The following is a 21,762-nucleotide window of genomic DNA, read 5'->3' on the forward strand; positions in this document are numbered from 1 at the left end:
ATTGAACTTTGAACCGAAAAGAGTCCAAAGGCTGTGTTGTGTGTTGATTCAGTCATCACAGTCGCATCGTAAACTGGATGGTGTGTTGTGTGTCAGTGTATAAGGGTGTCAAGTAGTCAAGTTTTTGAGATCGAACTCCAATTACACCAATGTTGATTCTAGTAATGCCGTCATTCAAAGAGATTTGATTCGGGATTTCTTTTTTGTTTTTTAACAGCTTTAAGACAACGATGCTTAGGTCCGGATCATTACCGATATCATCTCTGCTGCAGAGAAAGAGAAATGAAACGTTTTGTTGTGTGGTTAGTGCAGCTGTACATTCATCGTTCTCTGAGTGTTCGAACCATACGCATGTTCTCAACAACTGTCCGAAAATGTCACACAATCCTGTCATCTATCGTTATTTGAAACAAAAGCGGCATTTTCGTTCCTTTTACATGCTGGACCAAAATTGCGCCCAGTCCACACTGGCCGACACTCGTACCAATACATTTGATCGTTCTTTTCCAGTCATTGGAGAAGAACATCCCGTTGACCCAAACAGTGAGCTTTATAACAGAAATGTTAAGAGCTTTCAAAAGTTTGTGGACAGATATAACCAAGCAAAAGAAATATCACTAGCAGGGGGTGGTGAAAAGTCGATGGAGAGGCATGTGAAACGACACAAAAAAATGCTAATCACAGATAGAGTGAGAGCTCTCGTTGACGATGTTGATGATTTTTTGGAACTTTCGCTGATTGGAGGTATTGGGATGGAGTATGGACATGTTCCAAGAGCCAGCATTTTAACAGGTAGATGGTCTGTTCCACACCAAGATTTGATCAGCATATATATTGTCCGTGTTTCATTTTAACGCTTTTAATTAAAAACAAATTCACTGCTCTTTATATTATAGACAAAAAGAGGTCCAATATAGTTAAGTGGCGTCCAAGTAACATCGTTAATTTTATTATTTTAAATGCGGAATATCTCACTTATATGTGATGCTGTTAACCAATCAATCTCTCTTTTCTTTTTAACAGGTATTGGGAAGATTCAAGGGAAATATTGTCTGATAGTTGCCAATGATGGAGCATTTAAAGGTGGTGCTGTTTATCCAATTACATTGAAAAAGCAACTGAGAGCTCAAGAGATTGCAGCTCAAAACCATCTGCCATGTGTTTACTTAGTGGACTCAGCTGGTGCCTTTTTACCATTACAGGTTTGTTTGTCTCCAAGGAATCTGACAATCGTTATCCCCAAGTTGCCCAATCAAATTTAAATGTCTTTGTGAGAGTTTATTTTTTGTGATGAGAAAGATAATTTTGGTTCTCTGATAAGTCAGCCCTTTGTCATCTGGACGATTATCAACTAGTCCCTTTCCGAGAAAATGTGTAATTCCATAATCAATTACAATTAATGATTATTCTTTCTATTTATGTTAAATTCATCTAGTACAGTGCACCTCAGTTACAACAAAGTTGACAGGACTGGACGTAAATGCTTGTTATAACCAAGGTTTTGTTGAATCTGAGGTGTCACTTTTAACCTTATAATATATACAAGAGATATGAATTTGTAAGTATGTGGAGAAGGTTAGAATGAATATTTTACCCTCCATCATCCCTTGCCTGGAAAGCACCATGGTGTTGGTCAGGCTCTTCATCCAACTCTCGTAGGATTGGCCTTTACCCTTTCTTGACTGGGCCAAAGGGTCAAAGTTAATGGATTATTCTCCCCCATCATGGGATGCGCCATCTCAGAAATGTAATCTTTCTTCCCTCATGTCCCATTCTTCTTCACATCCCATTACTCGATTTATTTCATTTGTAATGATTCACAACCTACCACGCACATGCACCCATACAAAGAGAGACAAAATCATCGCACTTTTGGTGGTAAGTGTTCCTGACAGGCACTGAGTCATCCACCACTCGCCACAAACCCACACTCATGCAATGCCAATATTTCTACCCCATTGCCCTGATTGTTAGCATTTTATAGTTTGAAGCGGTATACCAGATATTGTGTGATTTTGAAAAGATATGCAAGATTTTTTTTATGCCTGTCTTGTCTTCACTTGGCATGATTTCGGTTACTTTATTGTAGCCGAGGTGTGTGGTTATGAACTCCATTGAATACGAGGTGGCTTTAGTTGTGTCAAATAGAAGAAAAAAATGAGGATTTTAATAGTTTTCCTAGAATCCAAGGGCGCTGTATCTGAGGTGCACTGTATATGTATTGTCTGCATTTTATAACTCTACCTTTATATTCTCTTTCCTTTTATTTCTGTGATCCACAGGCTGACATTTTTAATACAGGGGGTCAGACATTTTACAACCAAGCAGTTTTGTCATCACACAAAATTCCCCAGATAGCAATAGTCTGTGGTAGTTGTACTGCTGGTGGTGCTTATGTGCCGACCATGGCTGATGAGGCAGTCATCGTCCACAAGACTGGCACCATATTTCTTGGTGGGCCACCCCTTGTACAGGCTGCTCTTGGTGAAATTGTATCAGCTGAAGAACTTGGTGGTGCTACAGTGCATTGTGGGTGAGGATTTTTCTCTTTTGATCATAAAAAATACTCTAGAGAAATAAGACCCATGGAGTAGGAGTTTTTTTTTTTTTATTTTTTATTTTTTTTGTAATTTGAAATGGAATGTAGTCGCTTCCAGGTGGTCAAAATAAAAATAAAGAAATCCATGAAATACAAATTCTAATAATGGCAATTGGTGTTTGAGTGCATAAGAGCTATAGCTTCCTATACCCATGTAGATCTGCTGAACTAAGGGCACCTAGGAAACTTTCATGTTGTTCTGCATGCTCGTGATAGAATGTATGTAGCCACCCAGTATCCAACTTTTTTTTAAAATCCAGTAATCCAAACACTTTTTTCACCTTCCTGTCAAGTTAGGGATATATGACCCAGTTTTTATAAATTTCTGATAGCACCAATAACTGTGAATTGACAGTACTTACTTACTTATCCGAACCAGCGACCACCTGAGCTCTAGCCCTTTGGTCTTGTGCCATGACGTAGAAGTTAGACGTCTTTTGTAGTTGTTCCAGGTGACTATAAAGTGTGTTACTGATGCTTGGATTTGGTGGGAGGAATGTGCGTCTCAGGTCTTCAAGAGGTTGACATTCAAGCAAGTGGTGTGTTACTGTTTCATTGGGGTGTTGACATAGGGGGCAGGAAGGGGATGTGTCTTTTGTAATTTTGCTTAAATGGTTGTTGAGCGGAATGTGTTGTGTTCTTAGTTGAAAGATGATGCTTTGCTGGTGTCTTCTGAGCTTATTTAGGCAATCAGTCTTTACAGGAATGGTCATATGGGAAAACATACATCTACCTGTGGTGCTCATTGCCCAACTGTTCATCCATTCTTCTCTCTTATTTGTTTTGATTATTTGTTTCGCTGTGTCTAAGGATACTGGAATTGATGGTTGTAAAAGTGTTGATCCGAGTCTGGCTAGTCTGTCTGCATTGTCATTTCCTGGTATATTTGAATGTCCCGGTATCCACTGGAGAGATAAGTCTACTCTGTGTTGTAAGGAATTCATCTAGTTGAGATCTTAAACAATTGAATGTTGAGGAGAGTTTATCTAAATCGAGAGCTTGGAGAACCGATTTGGAGTCTGTGAAGATGACAGTGTTTTGAAGTTTTGAAGGGTTTAGCTGGAAAACAGAAGAGAGGTGTCGCAGTGAGGCTTCTATTGCAACTGTCTCTGCCTCGTAGTTTGAGCAGGAGCTTCTGCAAGAATTGTGGATTTTATCACAGGTTTTATCTGGGTATTCTACTACAAACCCATACCCAGCATTTTTAGTTCCTTTGTGGGCAGATCCATCTGTGTAAACATGTATCCAGTTGTCTGGGTATTCTTGTATTGCCTTCATTGCTAATGTTTTTATATCTGATTTGTTTTTATTTCTTGTTGTTTCTTCTACGAGGTTAGTCTTTATTTTGGAAGTTTTAGTTCGGCGTATGGAGGTTTTTGACTGATTAAAAAATATTTTTCTCTGTTTTCTGGGAGTCTGTGTCTTTCAGTGAATTGACAGTAAATATCCTGTTGGGTGGAGAAATTATCTCCTGCCTGATTAAGAGGCTCTCTAGCTTAATAATAATAATAATAATAATAATAATAATAATAATAATAATAATAATAATAATAATAATAATAATAATAATAATAATAATAATAATAATATTGATAATAATATGATCTTCATTGTCCATAAAGGCAATTTGTTGATTGGTTTACAATGTTCAAAAGTGCAGGCTCATTTACTAGCACTAACACATATTATACAATTCCAAATTCGATTACATACCTTAGTGAAGAATATAGCCATTGAATTATTACATAGAAAGAATTAAAAATAGACGGCTCAGCACTAAGAAATGAATGTGATATCAATACTACTAAGCACTGTAATTCTTAAAAGCAATTCGAATTGGCAAGAGGGAATTGTAGGTAGTGGCTAGCAAACTCTGTTTGAACATCAGCCTTATTTAGTTGAAACTGAAGGAGTCTCCCATTCGCCTACTTTGCAAGGTGATGAATTTGAAGATGGCTTTAAGAGTCATCCAAAGAGTGGTTGGTCATTCAAGTTCAAAAGGTGTCTAAAAATGAGAAGTTAGAAGTGGAGTCATCAATTACTGTTTTATCAAACCCTTCTATTGTAGAGTTTGAAATAGCAGATGTGGAGTCCAAATAATAGTAATTATTACACAATTCATTGTTTTCTTTAGAAAAGAAGGAAGAGAGGTATTTTTGAGTAATTACATCTATAAACACAAATAGGAAATTTGGGGTTAATTTCCCTTTGTCATGGTGGAGAATAATTCTGGTATTGAACACAACTGGAAGTTTGCATGGGGATAGTATGGTTCCGTTTTTCATGTCCTTTTCAGTTAAGTGTCTTTTAGCAAAATTTATGGACTTTGCCTGCTTTTCTTTTCAAAATAATGTCATCTCTGAATAGAATTAACTTTGTTCCTGGTCGTTTACGTTTATAAACATTGTTTTTTAAAAATTTCTTGTAAATATGGAAAAGTAGAAGTAACAAGACTATGCTTTTAGGTTTCTGATTTTGCGGGGAAAAATGAAGAATCTCTTAAGTAAATTAAGTAAAACTTTATTATTATTATTATTATTATTATTATTATTATTATTATTATTATTATTATTATTATTATTATTATTATTATTATTATTATTATTATTGTTATTATTATTATTATTATTATTATTATTATTATTATTATTATTATTATTATTATTATATTATTATTATTATTATTATTATTATAATTATTGTTGTTGTTGTCATTATTATAATCATATTATCGTTGTTGTTTTATTTGGTTGTGGTTTTCGTTGAATATCCCCTCCTGAAGTTTTTATAATCTAAAACAGCTTTATGACATAGGACCACCCTGTATCATCATCATCATCATCATCATCATCATCATCATCATCATCATCATCATCATCATCATCATCATCATCATCATTTTTACTATTATTATTATTATTATTATTATTATTATTATTATTATTATTATTATTATTATTATTATTATTATTATTATTATTATTATTATTGTCATTATTATTATTATTAATTATTAGTCGTTTCATTATTATTATCAATATCATCATAATCATCATCATCGTGACCACTACCATCACTCATCATGTTGTAGTTGCCAGAATTTACATATTTATTTGAATATCCACCTGTCTTTAGACCCGTTCTTAAATGGATGGCTAGGATCATAATGGAAGTTTTAACTTGGTATACCAGCTTTGGGGTTTATTCGGTGTCTAATTACACCAGAGGTGTGAAAATATTCAAAGCATTAAAGGTATTCATCATAATTTATTCAAGTGGTACAGTTTAATCCAGTGCTATCAGTTACGTCGGACATTTTGTCACTAAACCAACCCCTTCATTATTGTAGCATTATTTTTCAATGTAATTTATTATCAACCATAGGAGAGAAAAAAAATGGAAGGCACTGGTACGTTTATTGGTACATTTGATAGATTTCTGAATATAGTTTTGTTGTTGTTTTTTGTTTTTTTTTTCTTTTGTTTTATTTACTTTTCCTTCCTACAGCCATTTGATTGTATATCATTTAAGATAAAACCACATGATGATGATTTATGTGCAAATTATCATTCTTGAATCTTTTTGATAAGAAAATATACGATATACTTTATTGATCCTTGTATGGAAATTATAATTCTGTATCACAACACAATTTGGTAATATATAAAAGAAATAATACATGTTAATAAATTAAATAAAAATTGGCAAAGAACATTAAAAACTCATTGAATTTCATTTTAGGAGAAAACTCCTTGAATTTCAAAATTTCAAATTTCTGTAGGAACCCGGTTTATAGCTAAACAAAGGTTTTTGGAATGTGTAAATCTTGAATGTAAGTAAGGCATGTTGCAATAAACAAAGGACAGAGATGAAACTTTATGTATTTTTTAGTTTCATGTCTCTTTTTTTTTTTACAAATCATATGGATAATTGCTGAATTTGAAAATAGAAAGAGTTAGAGAACATAGCAGTAATATGATAATCATATCACTGAATCAATTAACCTAAACAATATGATGGTTTCAGCAATCAGTAGGTCTCTGATTACAACTTGATTGCCAATGACCACTTCCTCACTTTAAAGTAGCAATGACTATCCCGCATAACTCTTTGGGCCTTTTTTTCGCTCACAAAATGCCCAAATTCGCGACAAAATATGGGACGAAGCCGTTCCATACATGCTATTTTAAAAAATAAATTACGACGCTGTTTATCGATGAATATGACTGAAAGTTGGCACACAGTTAGAAAAGAGGTCATTTTAGATTATGTCAAGCGACAAAACTCGTACGATTACCAGAAGACCGTTTAAAAAATAGATTTTTACTCTTTGGAGTACAATATTTCTAAAACTACAAAGAGGAGAGATTTTGTCGCTCATATTCACATTTCTTCTATTTATATTTCAAATTTCATTGGATTATGATAAGTACTTTTCCCGTATTCTCTCAAAACATCAACCCAATTTGCATTTAAATGAGTGAAAATATGGAGATGGCCATTTTGCTCCCCCATCGCGCGACACATAAATGACGCAAGGCTGCCAGATGGCCAGACTTTAACCTGACCAAATTCGACTTCATAAGTGGCTAAAGAGAAAATCATATGGCTTTCACTATTAAGCCTGGCCCACTTAAAATGAACTAAATTTTAACAAACAGAAAATTGAATAGACTAGGATAAATGTCACTGAGACAAAAATAGATGAATAAAATGGAATAAAAGAAACAAAATTATATATTTGGCCACACACGTGGCCATCTGGCAACCTTGTTCGCGATGATTGATGACACAAATCCTCGCGCGCTTTTAAAAAATTAAGGTATTGTTTCATTGTTGGGTCATAGGGATAGTAGATTAACACACACACACACACACACACACACTCTCTCTCTCTCTCTCTCTCTCTCTCTCTCTCTCTCTCTCTCTCTCTCTCAAATAAACTAGAAATAACATAAGCCATGGTCTCACGGGACTGATTGATAATAATTTAGCAGGCATTTTTCGTGTCATTTATATGGGTTGTAGACACAAAATTACACTGCGGAAAAGTTCCAAATGATCAATATTATGTATATTTTATAACAAAATTACAGTTGACCCTAGCCATACAGCTCTAAAACTATACAAGTTAGAACTCTTCTGATGTCTTCATCATATTTTCTGATAATTTTGCCATAAAATTGCCAAGTTTTGATATCTAATTCCATGTATTAAACGAGATACAGCCACAAACCAGAATAAAACGCAGAAAAAGCTTCCCATATTTTCCGTATTTTTTTCTCTTTGTGAGTCATCCAAATAAATGACACCTTTGAAACTGCATAACTTTGTTATATATCAATGGATTTTCAAAATTTAAAAAGATTTTTACTCAGTGGAGATAGGGCTTTGATTTAAGAGTAGTATTTCCTACAAAAATAGAAAACAAAAATTTTCGTAGTCATTGCTACTTTAAAGAGGCTCCAAACATAAAGTTTTTCCTTTTTGACTCGATACTAGATATATAAAATCCTCTTGTGTGGTACTTGATGTAGCAGCCTTTACATTGTTTTTGTTTTTTTTTTGTCACTGTGTTATTTTTAAACAAAAAGAGTCAATTTATCCATACGTAGCCATCGTGTTTATCCAACAGATTCTGATTCAGCAGTTTAAAATTTATTGACATTGATTACTTTTCTGTTTATTGCTTTTAATGTGTCAAGCCTTGATTTTCTAGGACAAGTGGCTGTACAGATTACTTTGCTGTGTCAGAGCCAGAGGCTTTTGAAATGGGTCGTCGTATTGTGTCTTCATTACACATTCCAATGGATGACAGTGTTGATGTCCCAAAATATGATGAACCACTCAGGAGTGTGGATGAAATAGCAGGTTTGATTCCACCCCCTCACAAGCACCAAGACATGAATATGTACCAGGTTATTAGATGCTTATTATATTTGACACCTCAGAAAGATTTTATTTTTATTTTCTACTTTCAATTTGTAACTTAATATGTCACAATGTAAGCAGTGCTTGTCACATTCCATTTTTGATTTATTGTGCAGTAGGCGCCTAGTTTATATAATATTCTTCCCTTTGAGAATATGTTCACATACTTTGAATTTTGTAAAATTTGAGTACTTATTAATAACATTTAGAAATGCATTCTTTTCAAGGAATAGTATCACAACACAAGTTGATATTAGATCATAAATATGCCAATGTTTTAGTTCCCAATTTTCTTTGGGTTATTAGACATTGCCTTGATTCATTTATTTATTCCGTCATTTTTAAAATAACTGAATTCAAGTTTGTTATACTTATATCTCACTTTGATTCTTTGCTCTGTTAACGTGATATATTATCCTCTCAATTTTCTATCTAATTGTAAGTAATAAAAATTAAAATAAGGAAGAATTGAACATTGTCTTTGTGTCCAGATCATATCAAGGCTAGTAGATGGAAGTCGATTCCATGAGTTCAAAGTCTTGTTTGGGAAGACATTACTCACAGGATTTGCACATATAAAGGGGTGAGATTCTATGGTCTTTGTCACTCATTTTTAGTTAATGTGCTCATGTAATAAGGGGTTAACGAATAATAGTTATTGATTTATATTTTTTTAAAAATGTTGCTGACCTGTATTACAAAGATAATGGCAGTGTAAACATGTGTACTGATTTAACTTTGGTATATCTTAAAATTTGAAATCATTTTTAAAAAATTAGACAGTGATCAAATATAAAATTAATATAATGGATTGGAAATAATCGTTAATATATTGGAGTTAGTATAAAAAAGGCTTTTCCAAATTCCATTACATACTCTTTATTGACAATTTTGACATTTTCTTGACCAAGCGCATGATCAGTCTAAAAATATGGCATTGTTGTGTAACATGATTTTATCTACAAACGTCTTTGATGGCAGTTTCATCACAAGATTAACTCTTTTTTGGTTTTGTGTACACCTGGTTTTACTTGAACATCAATTATGTTATGCAAATTCATCAATAAAATAATTACAAATGTGTACTCACCAAGACTAAACCAATAAATAGTTGTTTCAATACTAAAATTTATGATGTCATTACAGTCAAAATTTATGTGGGCATTTATCAATCTCATCCAGGAGCAAGGCAATTAAGCAGTTACAGCAGGGAGTATTGCTTTTTAATCAGTGACTATCACATGATTTGCCCTTCAGTTATTGTGTTTTTAACTGGAAACAAATAAAATACTCTACCTTAATGTGAGTTAATTTTTAACTCACAGTACATAAAATATTGAAATCTGCATAATTATCCGATCTTCTATGGATACACCGTTTTATCTGCTTTAAGACTACTGTGTTCTTTCAACCTAAACATTGGGATTTTTTTTTTCAACCTATGCATATTGCAGACACCTTGTTGGAATCTTGGCCAATCATGGAGAGATCAATGAGAATGCCGCAGCTAAAGGTGCCCACTTTGTTCAGCTGTGTTGTGAAAGAAATATCCCTATTGTCTTTCTACAAAACACAGCAATACAAAGTGACATGGCAGGTGACAACGCATCAGTACAGCACGGTATGGATGATTTATTTTGAGGTCTACATCATGAAGTATATCATGTTAAAATCTCACAAAACTACGCTCTCTCCCGGCCAGACAGAGTTGTCATACCAGTAAGATCGTGGGTTCTAGCCCCCATTGTCTTCTGGCACTTTCCTACTCACTTCATTTCTTGTTATTATCAACATAAAAGCCTGCTCCACTCACTTTTCTGAATTAAAGAAATGCTTCTTGTCAATATTATGTAGTCCCACCTGTCACCTCCAACCTCAAGGATCCCAGGCAAACTCCCCTGTGAAGTATATTCTTCAAATCATCTCCCTCATAAGCTGATAGTTTAAAATGAAAATTAATAACATTTAATACCTTCTTTTCTATAATTTAAAAGAAGCATTGGTTGCTAAATGAATTGAGCTTACTTTGTATATCTATAACTACATTAAAAAAAAAAATCAGATTCTTTTAACTTTTTAACGATTCCAACCTTCCTGAAAAACATCACTTCGTTTTTTCCCCAGTTTAATCATCTTATGCTTTTGCCAATTTATTTATTCATTTTTTTATTTATTTTTGGTTAATAATAGTTTCATAATTTTCATAATAAAGAATTTAAACAGACAGTACAGTAATCAATGAGAGAGAAATTAGAGGATTTATTTTGCTTTTCTGGATTGTGTCTAGGATTAATCTTAATTATTTTGTCACATCTTGTTAAGATGATTACACTGTTCTTTTTCTAACATCTATTGTTCTTAACATTTTATCTGATGCATTGTATTTGTTATTTCAATTTTTGCGCCATAAATATATCATTGCCCAATTTCATCCTCTCCACAATTGGTAAGTTCAATATTGCTTATTCACTGCGTGTGATATGATATATGGTATGGTATGATAAGAATTAATATGATATGATATAATAATAATGATTTCCTCATCAGACGCCCAGTCTAGCACATCTCTCAAGTCACAGGCTAGAATGTTGGCTGCTGTTAGTTGTGCCTCTGTCCCAAAACTCACTGTTATTGTCGGAGATGGTTTTGGACCAACACACTACCTCATGGTATGGATAAATGGTATCCTTAAGAAATTCATTTGCAGTTTGATGGTTTCAATTCATTATGCTGCTCACACATTTTTTGTTTGTTTTTGTTTATAGGCTTTATTGTAATTATTAAAAATACAAGACAATTGATCATTCTTTGTTGTTTATCTTATTTTCATATTTGGCATATTGGATTTTTAGTAATACTAAGGCTCCAAAACCACTGGATCAATAGTCACCAAATTTATTATTGAATGAATATATTGTTCTTTATCCAGCATGTTAGATATGTATTGGGTTAACATTATTTATATACGTGATTCAAACTTGAAAAAAAAAAAGTGCAAATTGCAGAGTTGATTTTATTTTTTATTTTGTCTTCAGGGCGGCAGAGCAGTAAGTCCCAACTTCATTTTTGCATGGCCAAATGCTAGGGTGGGTGTAATGGATCCCCAGGAAAGACTTGACAGTTTAGTAAAGGTAATGCCATTCTGGCTACTTGTGTCGGTTGTAGGTGATGGTTGCTGTGCTTATATAGATTATAATCTGCATGTTAAAGAAATACCACTTAACATACTTAAAATCGATTGATGGAAATAAAGATCACTTGTCTGTGTCTTATTTCCTCCTAGTATTTCCTCTGAAGTAAAGAACTATTTTTCTGTCTAGGGTTTTCTATATACCCTTACTCTTTGGGTGCCCTTTAACCCCCCCCCCCCCCCCCCCCAAAAAAAAAAAAACAAAAAAAAAACAAAAAAAAACAAATTGTTCTTGATTACTGTCAAAGAAATAGAAAAAGATTACTATCCTGTACATATTTTAGATCAAGCACCAACAGGAAGAGCAGGAATTGTGTCATTTTCATTGTTCGTTGTGAGTTTTATCATTTCAAAAATGCCTGAAATTTATTATTGATTTGGTTGGTAAAGAGAGAAAATTATATCTGCTTTGACACAACCATATTTATAGCGGATCCTCTACGGTTTGTTGATTCATGGATAGACATTTATCATGTGCAATATTTTTCAAATTGTACTCTTTCATGACAAAATTTGCACATTCTCGCCCTACTGTTGTATTATGTTGTTATATAACACTGTCTTATACTCATTTGATTGACTTGATTATTATAACTTGAGCTTTTTAAAAATATATTTATATAAAATCAATTTCAGGACAGCCCATCCGACCAGTCACAAGAGAAATCAAATGAGGAGAGGGAAAAACTTATGGGTCAACTCACTCAACAATCATCATCAATATTTGGAGCCACAAGAATATCTAATGACGGAATTATTATGCCATCGGAAACCAGAAAGGTAACGAATATTCTTATGTAATTTAATGCTTACTTTAAAAAGTAAGGAAGTATGCGTATGTATAACATTATAAAGGGGATTAAGATCAACTTTGAAAATAACTGTACTTAGATGCAACAAGTTAATAACAATATATAGATTTAAGATCTTATTACTATTACGGTATTGGACTGGCATCTCGTCCCTATTTAGGTCTGAAGGTTCAAGAATATGATTAGACTAGACAGTAATGCTGTGTTTTATGTCAAGCCCATAACAAATAGAAGGAAATTTGCCATAATGGACCCCCAGAGATTTTTGACTCGCAAATGGATTATTTGGCTAGCATACTAAAAATGAACTTTTGACTTCATCTCCATAAATCATTAAACAGTGCTGCATGCTATTGTGGTCAAATCCATTAATTATAAGTGTGGAAGGATGCTTTACCTCTGAAAGAAACATATAGTACCAAACATTGCTTGTTTGGTTTGAAATGGCCTACATTCAAATGTGATTTGATTTCATATCGTGCAATGCAACATTGTGCTGTCTAACCGCTGTTGTTTTCATCTTCTTGTTTCCTGCTTTTACAAACTTGATTCATTGTTTCTCACTTTTCGTTCATATTCACTGATGGAACTGGTTCTTGGGACTAGAATCACTGATTTTGGAAAAATTTCAATTTCAAACTTACTAGAGTCCTGCAGTTTGAGTCCTGGGTCTATCTTACTATTAAGTATACTTTTAGGAAAGGCATTATACTCCCAGTTTCTGGTGTTCACTCAGCAGTGATTGGGTTACTGGTTAGCAGGATCCAGTGGAAAGTACTCTGTGCATGTGATAGACTAGCATCCTATCCATCGGGTAGTCAGCAATTGTTACTGTCATTAATGGTACATGGGCTTAATGGGTCATAAAGCACCAAAGGACGATAATGTTGTCTTTTGAATAACTAACAAAAAATGCGAGACAAGAAAATTAAATTTTTCGGACAATGTATTTTACAACAATTAATTTTCTTCAATATACAAAGCACTCCACTTTGCACTCTGACTATTATCTCAATGACATGCATATACGCAATGGAATGTTGAGTTGGTGACTGATCGACTGTAGTAAAGTTAATTTTACATTCTGTGTGTGTTTGTGTCTGTGTGTTGTTTTGTAGAGCTAGTGGCAAAGGTTTCATAAAAGTGTATTGTCATATTATATAGCTGTTCATGGCACCAAGTTTCCAGGAGGAAAACACCATTGGACATAATATTGCCAGTAGATAAGCATGAATTTTTGTTACTTATTGATATAGAATAGTTATTATTCATTAACAAAACCACGATGTCTTTATATTTGAATCTGGAACTTTCTTATTGACTAATAATGAAAATGAGAAAATAATGGAACTTTGGTACAATTTTTATACCTGGTGTTTATACATATGTTGCTATATTTAGGGTGTATTGTATTATCATCATTATTATGACAGTGGGACTTTGAAATTGGGAATCTCACCAATTGGGAAACCTGGCTAATTGGGACGAAATTCCAAGGAACATAATTTTTTCCATATAATTTACCTCTCTAATTGGGAAAAGGTTCTTGGCTAATTTCAGGGATGCCACTTTTCCGGTTTTAGCCGGAAATCCGGTTTTTTTACCACCAGCCGGTTTTAATCCGGAACCTCCGGTTTTTGTCCGTCGTCACTATTCCAAAAAAAAAAAAAAAAAATTTTTTTTTTAAAGAAGAAGAAAAAAATCGAGATTTGAGCCAGAACTTTTTCGCCGGGTGAATAATTTGGGCTGTCACCGCCGGTCGAATATTTGGGCACCTAAATGGTAGTTTATCTCCTCCCATCCCCATCACAATTCCTCCTTTTTAAAAAAAAAATTTGATAAATAAACAGTGATTTTGAGAATTTCTCAGAATTTTTCCGCTGAATTTGCCATGTCAAACATTTCCCTCAAAACCACAAAATCACCATTATGTCTTATGTCATATTTTGACACCAGTGCAATAGTCTCGCGAAATTTAGTGACGGTCCCGTTTTTATGACGTCGGGCCAGACTGAATGGCACCAGATGTCACAATTGACACAGACGACCAGTGGTGTTCTTTGATTAGCAAGTTGATGGTTGAAGGGGAAGGGGAGGAACAAATATCTCTCTCTCTCTCTCTCTCTCTCTCTCTCTCTCTCTCTCTCTCTCCTCTCTCTCTCTCTCTCTCTCTCTCTCTCCTCTCTCTCCTCTCTCTCTCTCTCTCTCTCTCTCTCTCTCTCTCTCTCTCTCTCTCTCTCTCTCTCTCTCTCGCAACCATCCATTAAATCTTTACAAGAACTAAATTTATGTTTAATGATAAGAATGGATTTATACTAGTAATAGTAATATATTACATAATACCAATACAAAACTATGTTCCTGTTATTTTTACACTTTGCTTGCGTTTGACCGATAGACGGAGACACTTTCCTCCTTTTTGACAAATTGCTATTATTATCACTGAAAAAAAACCACTCACCAAAACCACTACATCATCTCTACCACCACTACTATTACAACCACCACCACATCATCATCCCTACCAACACTACTACTACAAATAACACCACATCATCCCTACCACCAGTACTACTACAACTACCAGCACATCGTCATTCCTACCACAACTATTACAACCACCACCACACAATTATCTCTAAAAGACCACCACTACTACAACCACCACCACATCATCATCCCTACCACCACTACTACTACAACCACCATCACATCATCATCTCTAAGACTACTACTACTACTACTACTACTACTACTACTACTACTACTACTACTACTACTACTACTACTACTACTACTACTACTACTACTACTACTACTACTACTACAACTACTACTACTATCACCACCACATCATCATCCCCACCACCACTCCTACTACAACCACCACCACACCATCATCCCTACCACCACTACTACTACAACTACAACCACATCATCAACCCTACTACCACTACTACAACCACCACCACACCATCATCCCTAGCGCCACTACTACTACAAATAACACCACATCATCCCTACCACCACTACTACTACAACTACCACTACATCATCATTCCTACCACAGCTACTACAACCACCACCATACAATCATCCATACGACCAGTACTACTATAATCACTACCACATCATCCCTACAACCACTACTACTACAACCACCACCATCATCATCCCTACTACAACCCCCAAATTTAATTACACTTTCAACTTTTGAAATTCTCCGAGTCGTGTCAGAAATTGCTGCGAGACAAATTTTGGATCGAATCTCAGTGAATTTGAGCATGATCTTCACAATGAAAAATTTTCTCCTTTTATGTGACCAGTCATTCTCACCCCTGATAGCTATTGATATTAATTTGTCAATATTTTGTTTTTAGCACCTTATTTTATCAATTTGAAAACTGTTAACTCTCCTTTCTTTTGTGTGTTATTTGCTCTCAATTGCAATAATAAGTACTGAAACAATATTCCATATTTGATATTTTTCAAATCCCTACAAAGCCCTTGACGTTGATTTGTATCTCGTCCGCCCAAGTTTTCAGGCTTTTTTTAATTTGCCTGGTGGCATCCCTGCTAATTTAGACAAATTCGTCTGAGCCTGACATTCATTTGAACAATTTGATTGCAACTTTTCCCAATTCTCTATCTCGAAATATGTGGCTAATGCAAACAGAGCAGGAGCATCCAATCGAAAGTTGTCACAACACAGAGAATAGCGCTTGCAATGTGTGTGTTAAGGATGAATTATGTTTGTCATTGCCTTTTGTCTTCTGAGGTGTGAAATGAGTCTCATACATTATTTACAGTCATATTCATTCAAAAAGGGGTGGGATGATGCAGTGGTCCACATCTGGGCTTTGTATCACCGTCTTTTGTCCATTCTGACACCAACTTCACAAGGAAAGGGGTAGGGGGGAAGACATGTTTTGTGTGTACAATCGATAGAGCATTGTTTCGATAAATGTGTTGTCGAGTACATAATGTCCAGATGTGGACACTCGCCTTTGGTTGGAAGGTCCTGGGTTCGAGTCCTGCTCTGAGAAGCGCAAAGTTGAGTCCCTGGAAAAGCCTTTTTACTCACATTCTCTCTTCCTACTTTGGTGTAAAATGAGTACCTGGCTGTTAACAGCATTGTCTCTGTCGGAGAAAAAGAGGTTTCATGTCTCGTCCTATATGTTAAGTGTTGCTGTTGCCTAGGGACCATTTGTAAAGCGCATTGAGCATGTTTAATGAATATTGCACTTTATAAATGTCAGGTTTTTCTTGTTGTTGTTGTTGTTGTTGTTGTTCTTCTTCTTCTTCTTCTTCTTCTTCTTCTTCTTCTTCTTCTTCTTTCTTCTTCTTCTTCTTCTTCTTCTTCTTCTTCTTCTTTTCTTCTTCTTCTTCTTCTTCTTCTTTCTTCTTCTTCTTCTTCTTCTTCTTTCTTCTTCTTCTTCTTCTTTCTTCTTCTTCTTCTTCTTCTTCTTCTTCTTCTTCTTCTTCTTCTTCTTCTCTCTCTCTCTCTTTCTTCTTCTTCTTCTTCTTTTTTCTTCTTCTTCTTCTTCTTCTTCTTCTTCTTCTTTCTTCTTCTTCTTCTTCTTTCTTCTTCTTCTTCTTCTTCTTCTTCTTCTTCTTTCTTCTTCTTCTTCTTCTTCTTCTTCTTCTTCTTTTCTTCTTCTTCTTCTTCTTCTTCTTCTCTTCTTCTTCTCTTCTTCTTCTCTTCTTCTTCTTCTTCTTCTTCTTCTTTCTTCTTCTTCTTCTTCTCTTCTTCTTTCTTCTTCTTCTTTCTCTTCTTCTTCTTCTTCTTCTTCTTCTTCTTCTTCTTCTTCTTCTTCTTCTTCTTCTTCTTCTTCTTCTTCTTCTTCTCTTCTTTCTTCTTCTTCTTCTCTTCTTCTTCTTCTTCTTCTTCTTCTTCTCTTCTTCTCTTCTTCTTTCTTCTTCTTCTTCTCTTCTTCTTTCTTTCTTCTTCTTCTTCTTCTTCTTCTTCTTTCTTCTTCTTCTTCTCTTCTTCTTCTTCTTCTTCTTCTTCTTCTTCTTTCTTCTTCTTCTCTTCTTCTTCTTCTTCTTCTTCTTCTTCTTCTTCTTCTTCTTCTTCTTCTTCTTCTTCTTCTTCTTCTTCTTCTTCTTCTTTCTTCTTTCTTCTTCTTCTTCTTCTTCTTCTTCTCTTCTTCTCTTCTTCTTCTTCTTCTTCTTCTTCTTCTTCTTCCTTCTTCTTCTTCTTTCTTCTTCTTCTTCTTCTTTCTTCTTCTTCTTCTTCTTCTTCTTCTTCTTCTTCTTCTTCTTCTTCTTCTTCTTCTTCTTCTTTCTTCTTCTTCTTCTTCTTCTTCTTCTTCTTCTTCTTCTTCTTCTTCTTCTTCTTCTTCTTCTTCTTCTTCTTTCTCTTCTCTTCTTCTTCTTCTTCTTCTTCTTCTTCTCTTCTTCTTCTTCTTCTTCTTCTTCTTCTCTTCTTCTTCTTCTTCTTCTTCTTCTTCTTCTTCTTCTTCTTCTTCTTCTTCTTCTTCTTCTTCTTCTTCTTCTTCTTCTTCTTCTTCTTCTTCTTTCTTTCTTTCTTCTTCTTCTCTTCTCTTCTTCTTCTTCTTCTCTTCTTCTTCTTCTTCTTCTTCTTCTTCTTCTTCTTCTTCTTCTTCTTCTTCTTCTTCTTCTTCTTCTTCTTCTCTTCTTCTTCTTCTTCTTCTTCTTCTTCTTCTTCTTCTTCTTCTTCTTCTCTTCTTCTTCTTCTTCTTTCTTCTTCTTCTTCTTCTTCTTCTTCTTCTTCTTCTTCCCTTCTTCTTTCTTCTTCTTCTTCTTCTTCTTCTCTTCTTCTTTCTTCTTCTTCTTCTTCTTCTTCTTCTTCTTCTTCTTCTTCTTCTTCTTCTTCTTCTTCTTCTTCTTCTTCTTCTTCTTCTTCTTTTCTCTTCTTCTTCTTCTCTCTTCTTCTTCTTCTTCTTTCTTCTTCTTCTTTCTCTTCTTTCTTCTTCTTCTCTTCTTCTTCTTCTTTTCTTCTTCTTCTTCTTCTTCTTCTTTCTTCTTCTTCTTCTTCTTCTTCTTCCTTCTTCTCTTCTTCTTCTTTCTTCTTCTTCTTTCTTCTTCTTCTTCTTCTTCTTCTTCTTCCTTCTTTCCTTCTTCTTCTTCTTCTTCTTCTTCTTTCTTCTTCTTCTTCTTCTTCTTCCTTCTTCTCTTCTTCTTCTCTTCTTCTTCTTCTTCTTCTTCTTCTTCTTCTTCTTCTTCTTCTTCTTCTTCTTCTTCTTCTTCTTCTTCTTCCTGTCATCTGCATTTTTTGCCAAATTGGGACCTAAAATTTGCCAAAATTTGCCAAAAAAACCCCCAAAATTTGCCAAGAAATTTGCCAAAAATTTGCGCGGAGAACTTAACGCTTCAGTAAAAATTAACATGTGATACAGAAAAATATATATATAAAAGACAATTTATTACATTTAAGGAGGCTACATTTATTAATTTACACAATGTAAAGCGATTTATGCGTCCAAACTTTCAGACAATCACACACACACACACACAAACGTACACTATCAGTCAGACTCATCAAAGGCCTAGTTTTCTTTTACTACTCAAAAAAAAGAGGCATCGATAAACTTATTGCAGTAAAGGAAAACTAGTCCTTTTATATTGTTTTCTGTGAGTCTACGCCTTCTGGAAGAAAGACAAGATCGTAAAGAGAAAAACTTCGCTCAGCATCAGCTGACGAGCATGTTGAGAAGGCATACCGGGACGCCAATGCAGCGAGAGCTGGAACATGATCTGCCACAGACTTCCAAAATAGGGTCAGATCTATAATTCCAGTATCAGACTCCCTCACAGCACTGGGCCCCAGTTTCTCAATATACCTCGTGAACTCATGCTGAGGAATATCACAAAAATTTTAAAGGATCATTATCTGTAGAGAGTAGCTTCCCTTGGTTTGGGCCCAGGCGCAGAGTTCTACGGTAGACTTTTGTGGGCCCAGGCAAAACTGCAACATTTCAGTTTCGCACTTTTTTTTTTCGTTATTTTGTTTTCGCTTCTTTTTTTCCCCAAAATTTGCCACGCGAATTGCCAATTTTCCCAAAATTTGCCACGATTTGCCAGTTTTGGGAAATTTGCCAAAATTTGCGGATCGCCCTGATATTTGTGGCCACAAAAAATGCAGATGACAGTTCTTCATATTCTCCTCTTTTTCAACTCCACTAAATAAATGAAAACACCTCAACATTATCTTTAGTAATGCTAATATTTTATTCCAACAGGTCCTTTCCCAGTGTCTCTCAATCTGCAAGGCTTATAAGGGGAGACAAGACCAAGACTACCCTGTTTTACGGATGTAAATATTCATTATCTGTCTGTGGGTGCCATTATGGGATCATGTCGTTTTTCAACTATTCCACATGCATTACATAATGCATAAATAAAACTTTAATACTCTGTTTGTGTACAAAATGAAAGTTTTTGTTTGTTATTTTTTTGTTTGTTTGAAGTGTAAGAGATACTTAAAAATAAATTAGTACAAGAGATATAGAGTGATTGATGTGTCTATGATTTGAGGTTAACCAAGTCCTTAGCCCACCTATTTTTCTTAACAGTTTGCTTTCGATTCGGGCATGGTTTGCCTCATCCTTATTCTCTTATTGACTTCCTGACAAGAATGCATGTTCATTTTGTCTTGAATTATGTTTGGTTACGACAATCTTATTAACAATATTTTACTGTTTGCTTGCACACAACTTGTGATGTTAAATCATAAGAATTCACGATCTTTAAGGACAATTCTACTTTTATTATTATTATTATTATTATTATGGATCTATGCATATTGACTGTTGTTTTCTTTTTAGCCAAAATCTTTTTGTTCTTTTTCTTTCTATGAATGTGGAATATAATATCTAGTTGTACAGTTTCAGAGGAAGATTAATGCAAAGCACATTAGGTAAAATTTTGTTTTGGTTACGGTTCATGTGAGTGTCTTTGATAATCCCTGTGTTATATTGATATGTTCATAAAGTGCAATGCCTTTAATAGAAGTATGTAATCAATCTGTTTAAATTTGTTGCTCTTTTGACTTCTATTTTTATACTTTGTTTCTTTCCGTATACTATTTTAGTCCTTTTTATGGAATCAGAATTTTTGTATCTGTTCACGCTCTAGTTGGGATCCTTTGCCAAAAATATATGTTTTGTCTTTTTCTCTTGTAAATCATCTCTCCTTTACAGTCGTAAATTCTTTTTGAATATCAAAAGACATTAGAGTCCATTTATGTAATTTAACTTCTATCAAATCAAAAGAAAATAAGACAGCAACTCAACTCATGTGGGATACTAATTTAATTGCTTTTAAACACATTTTTGGATAAAATATAATGTTACTACCCTAGTGTGTGGTATAATAATGTTGTAGGTTGTAGGATACGTATTTACAATGTTCTTCTTATACGTCTTATTTACAAGGAATGATTGTGTCAAAACTGTCATGTTTATGACCGCTGACCATTAAATTTTCTTTTGCATTCACCATCATCTGTAATATTTTATTTTTGGCATTTATAGTAAAAAGTATCTCTCTTGTTCGGAAAACCAAGAATTTTTTTCTCGGCTCAGTTTTGACATGTTTAAGGTCAGCAAGTTTTCAACAACTCCAGTGCAATTTTCCATGGAAGAAATTGGGTCATTCGCATTGGGTGATTTATCTCATTTGCTGATTATTTGAAACTGCTTGTCATCAGCATACCTGTAGAAATTAGAGTTTTACTGTTTTGTGACACCAAATTGATTTTAGGCATACCATCATGTATAAAAGAGGACCCGGGATTGATCCCTGAACTAAAATATGAAGAATTCATCAATGAGGTAAGAGTGCCAAAGACCAGTTCCCAATTAAAGTCGATTATATGAATAAAAACATTTTATTGCTATTATGAATTTTAGAAATAAAATTATCTTTGAATAAAGTAATACAAACATAGTATTTTCTTTTTTTCTCATTTTTTAAATGTTGGTACAAAACCACATTGGCAGTATTACTAAACAAGAATGAGCATATAAAATTACAACGCTTATTTCCTTTTCTTCTTCATTTTTCTCTGTTGATGATAAAGTTAATCCTGACACAGTGGTGGTTGTCAGAATTTTCGTGAACGTTTTAGAAAGTCCTTTATAATCCAATGAGATAAAGTGAAGATATCAGCAGCAGGATGTGCGGTTCTGCATGGATTAATCAGCAGAGAATTGTTTGTAGGATCATATTCACAAGAATGTCTTCAATAGTACTACAAACCACTC

General features: G+C 34.3%; 1 protein-coding gene across 1 annotated transcript; it reads left to right on the forward strand.

Moving 5' to 3' along the window:
* The first annotated feature begins 29 nt into the window (after positions 1 to 29).
* LOC144976287 (methylcrotonoyl-CoA carboxylase beta chain, mitochondrial-like) lies at positions 30 to 21,445 on the forward strand. The gene is made up of 10 exons (XM_078920487.1): positions 30 to 792; positions 1,024 to 1,202; positions 2,283 to 2,533; positions 8,319 to 8,517; positions 9,022 to 9,113; positions 9,985 to 10,151; positions 11,078 to 11,199; positions 11,566 to 11,661; positions 12,357 to 12,500; positions 19,738 to 21,445. Exons 1-10 carry the CDS (start codon positions 231 to 233, stop codon positions 19,813 to 19,815), a joined length of 1,890 nt encoding a protein of 629 aa, XP_078776613.1. The 5' UTR covers positions 30 to 230; the 3' UTR covers positions 19,816 to 21,445.
* Positions 21,446 to 21,762: the final 317 nt, after the last annotated feature.

The sequence above is a fragment of the Berghia stephanieae genome, chromosome 1 (genome assembly GCF_034508935.2).
Source record: "Berghia stephanieae isolate SIO BIC M18660-M18661 chromosome 1, UCSD_Bste_1.3, whole genome shotgun sequence".
Lineage (NCBI taxonomy): Eukaryota > Metazoa > Mollusca > Gastropoda > Nudibranchia > Aeolidiidae > Berghia > Berghia stephanieae.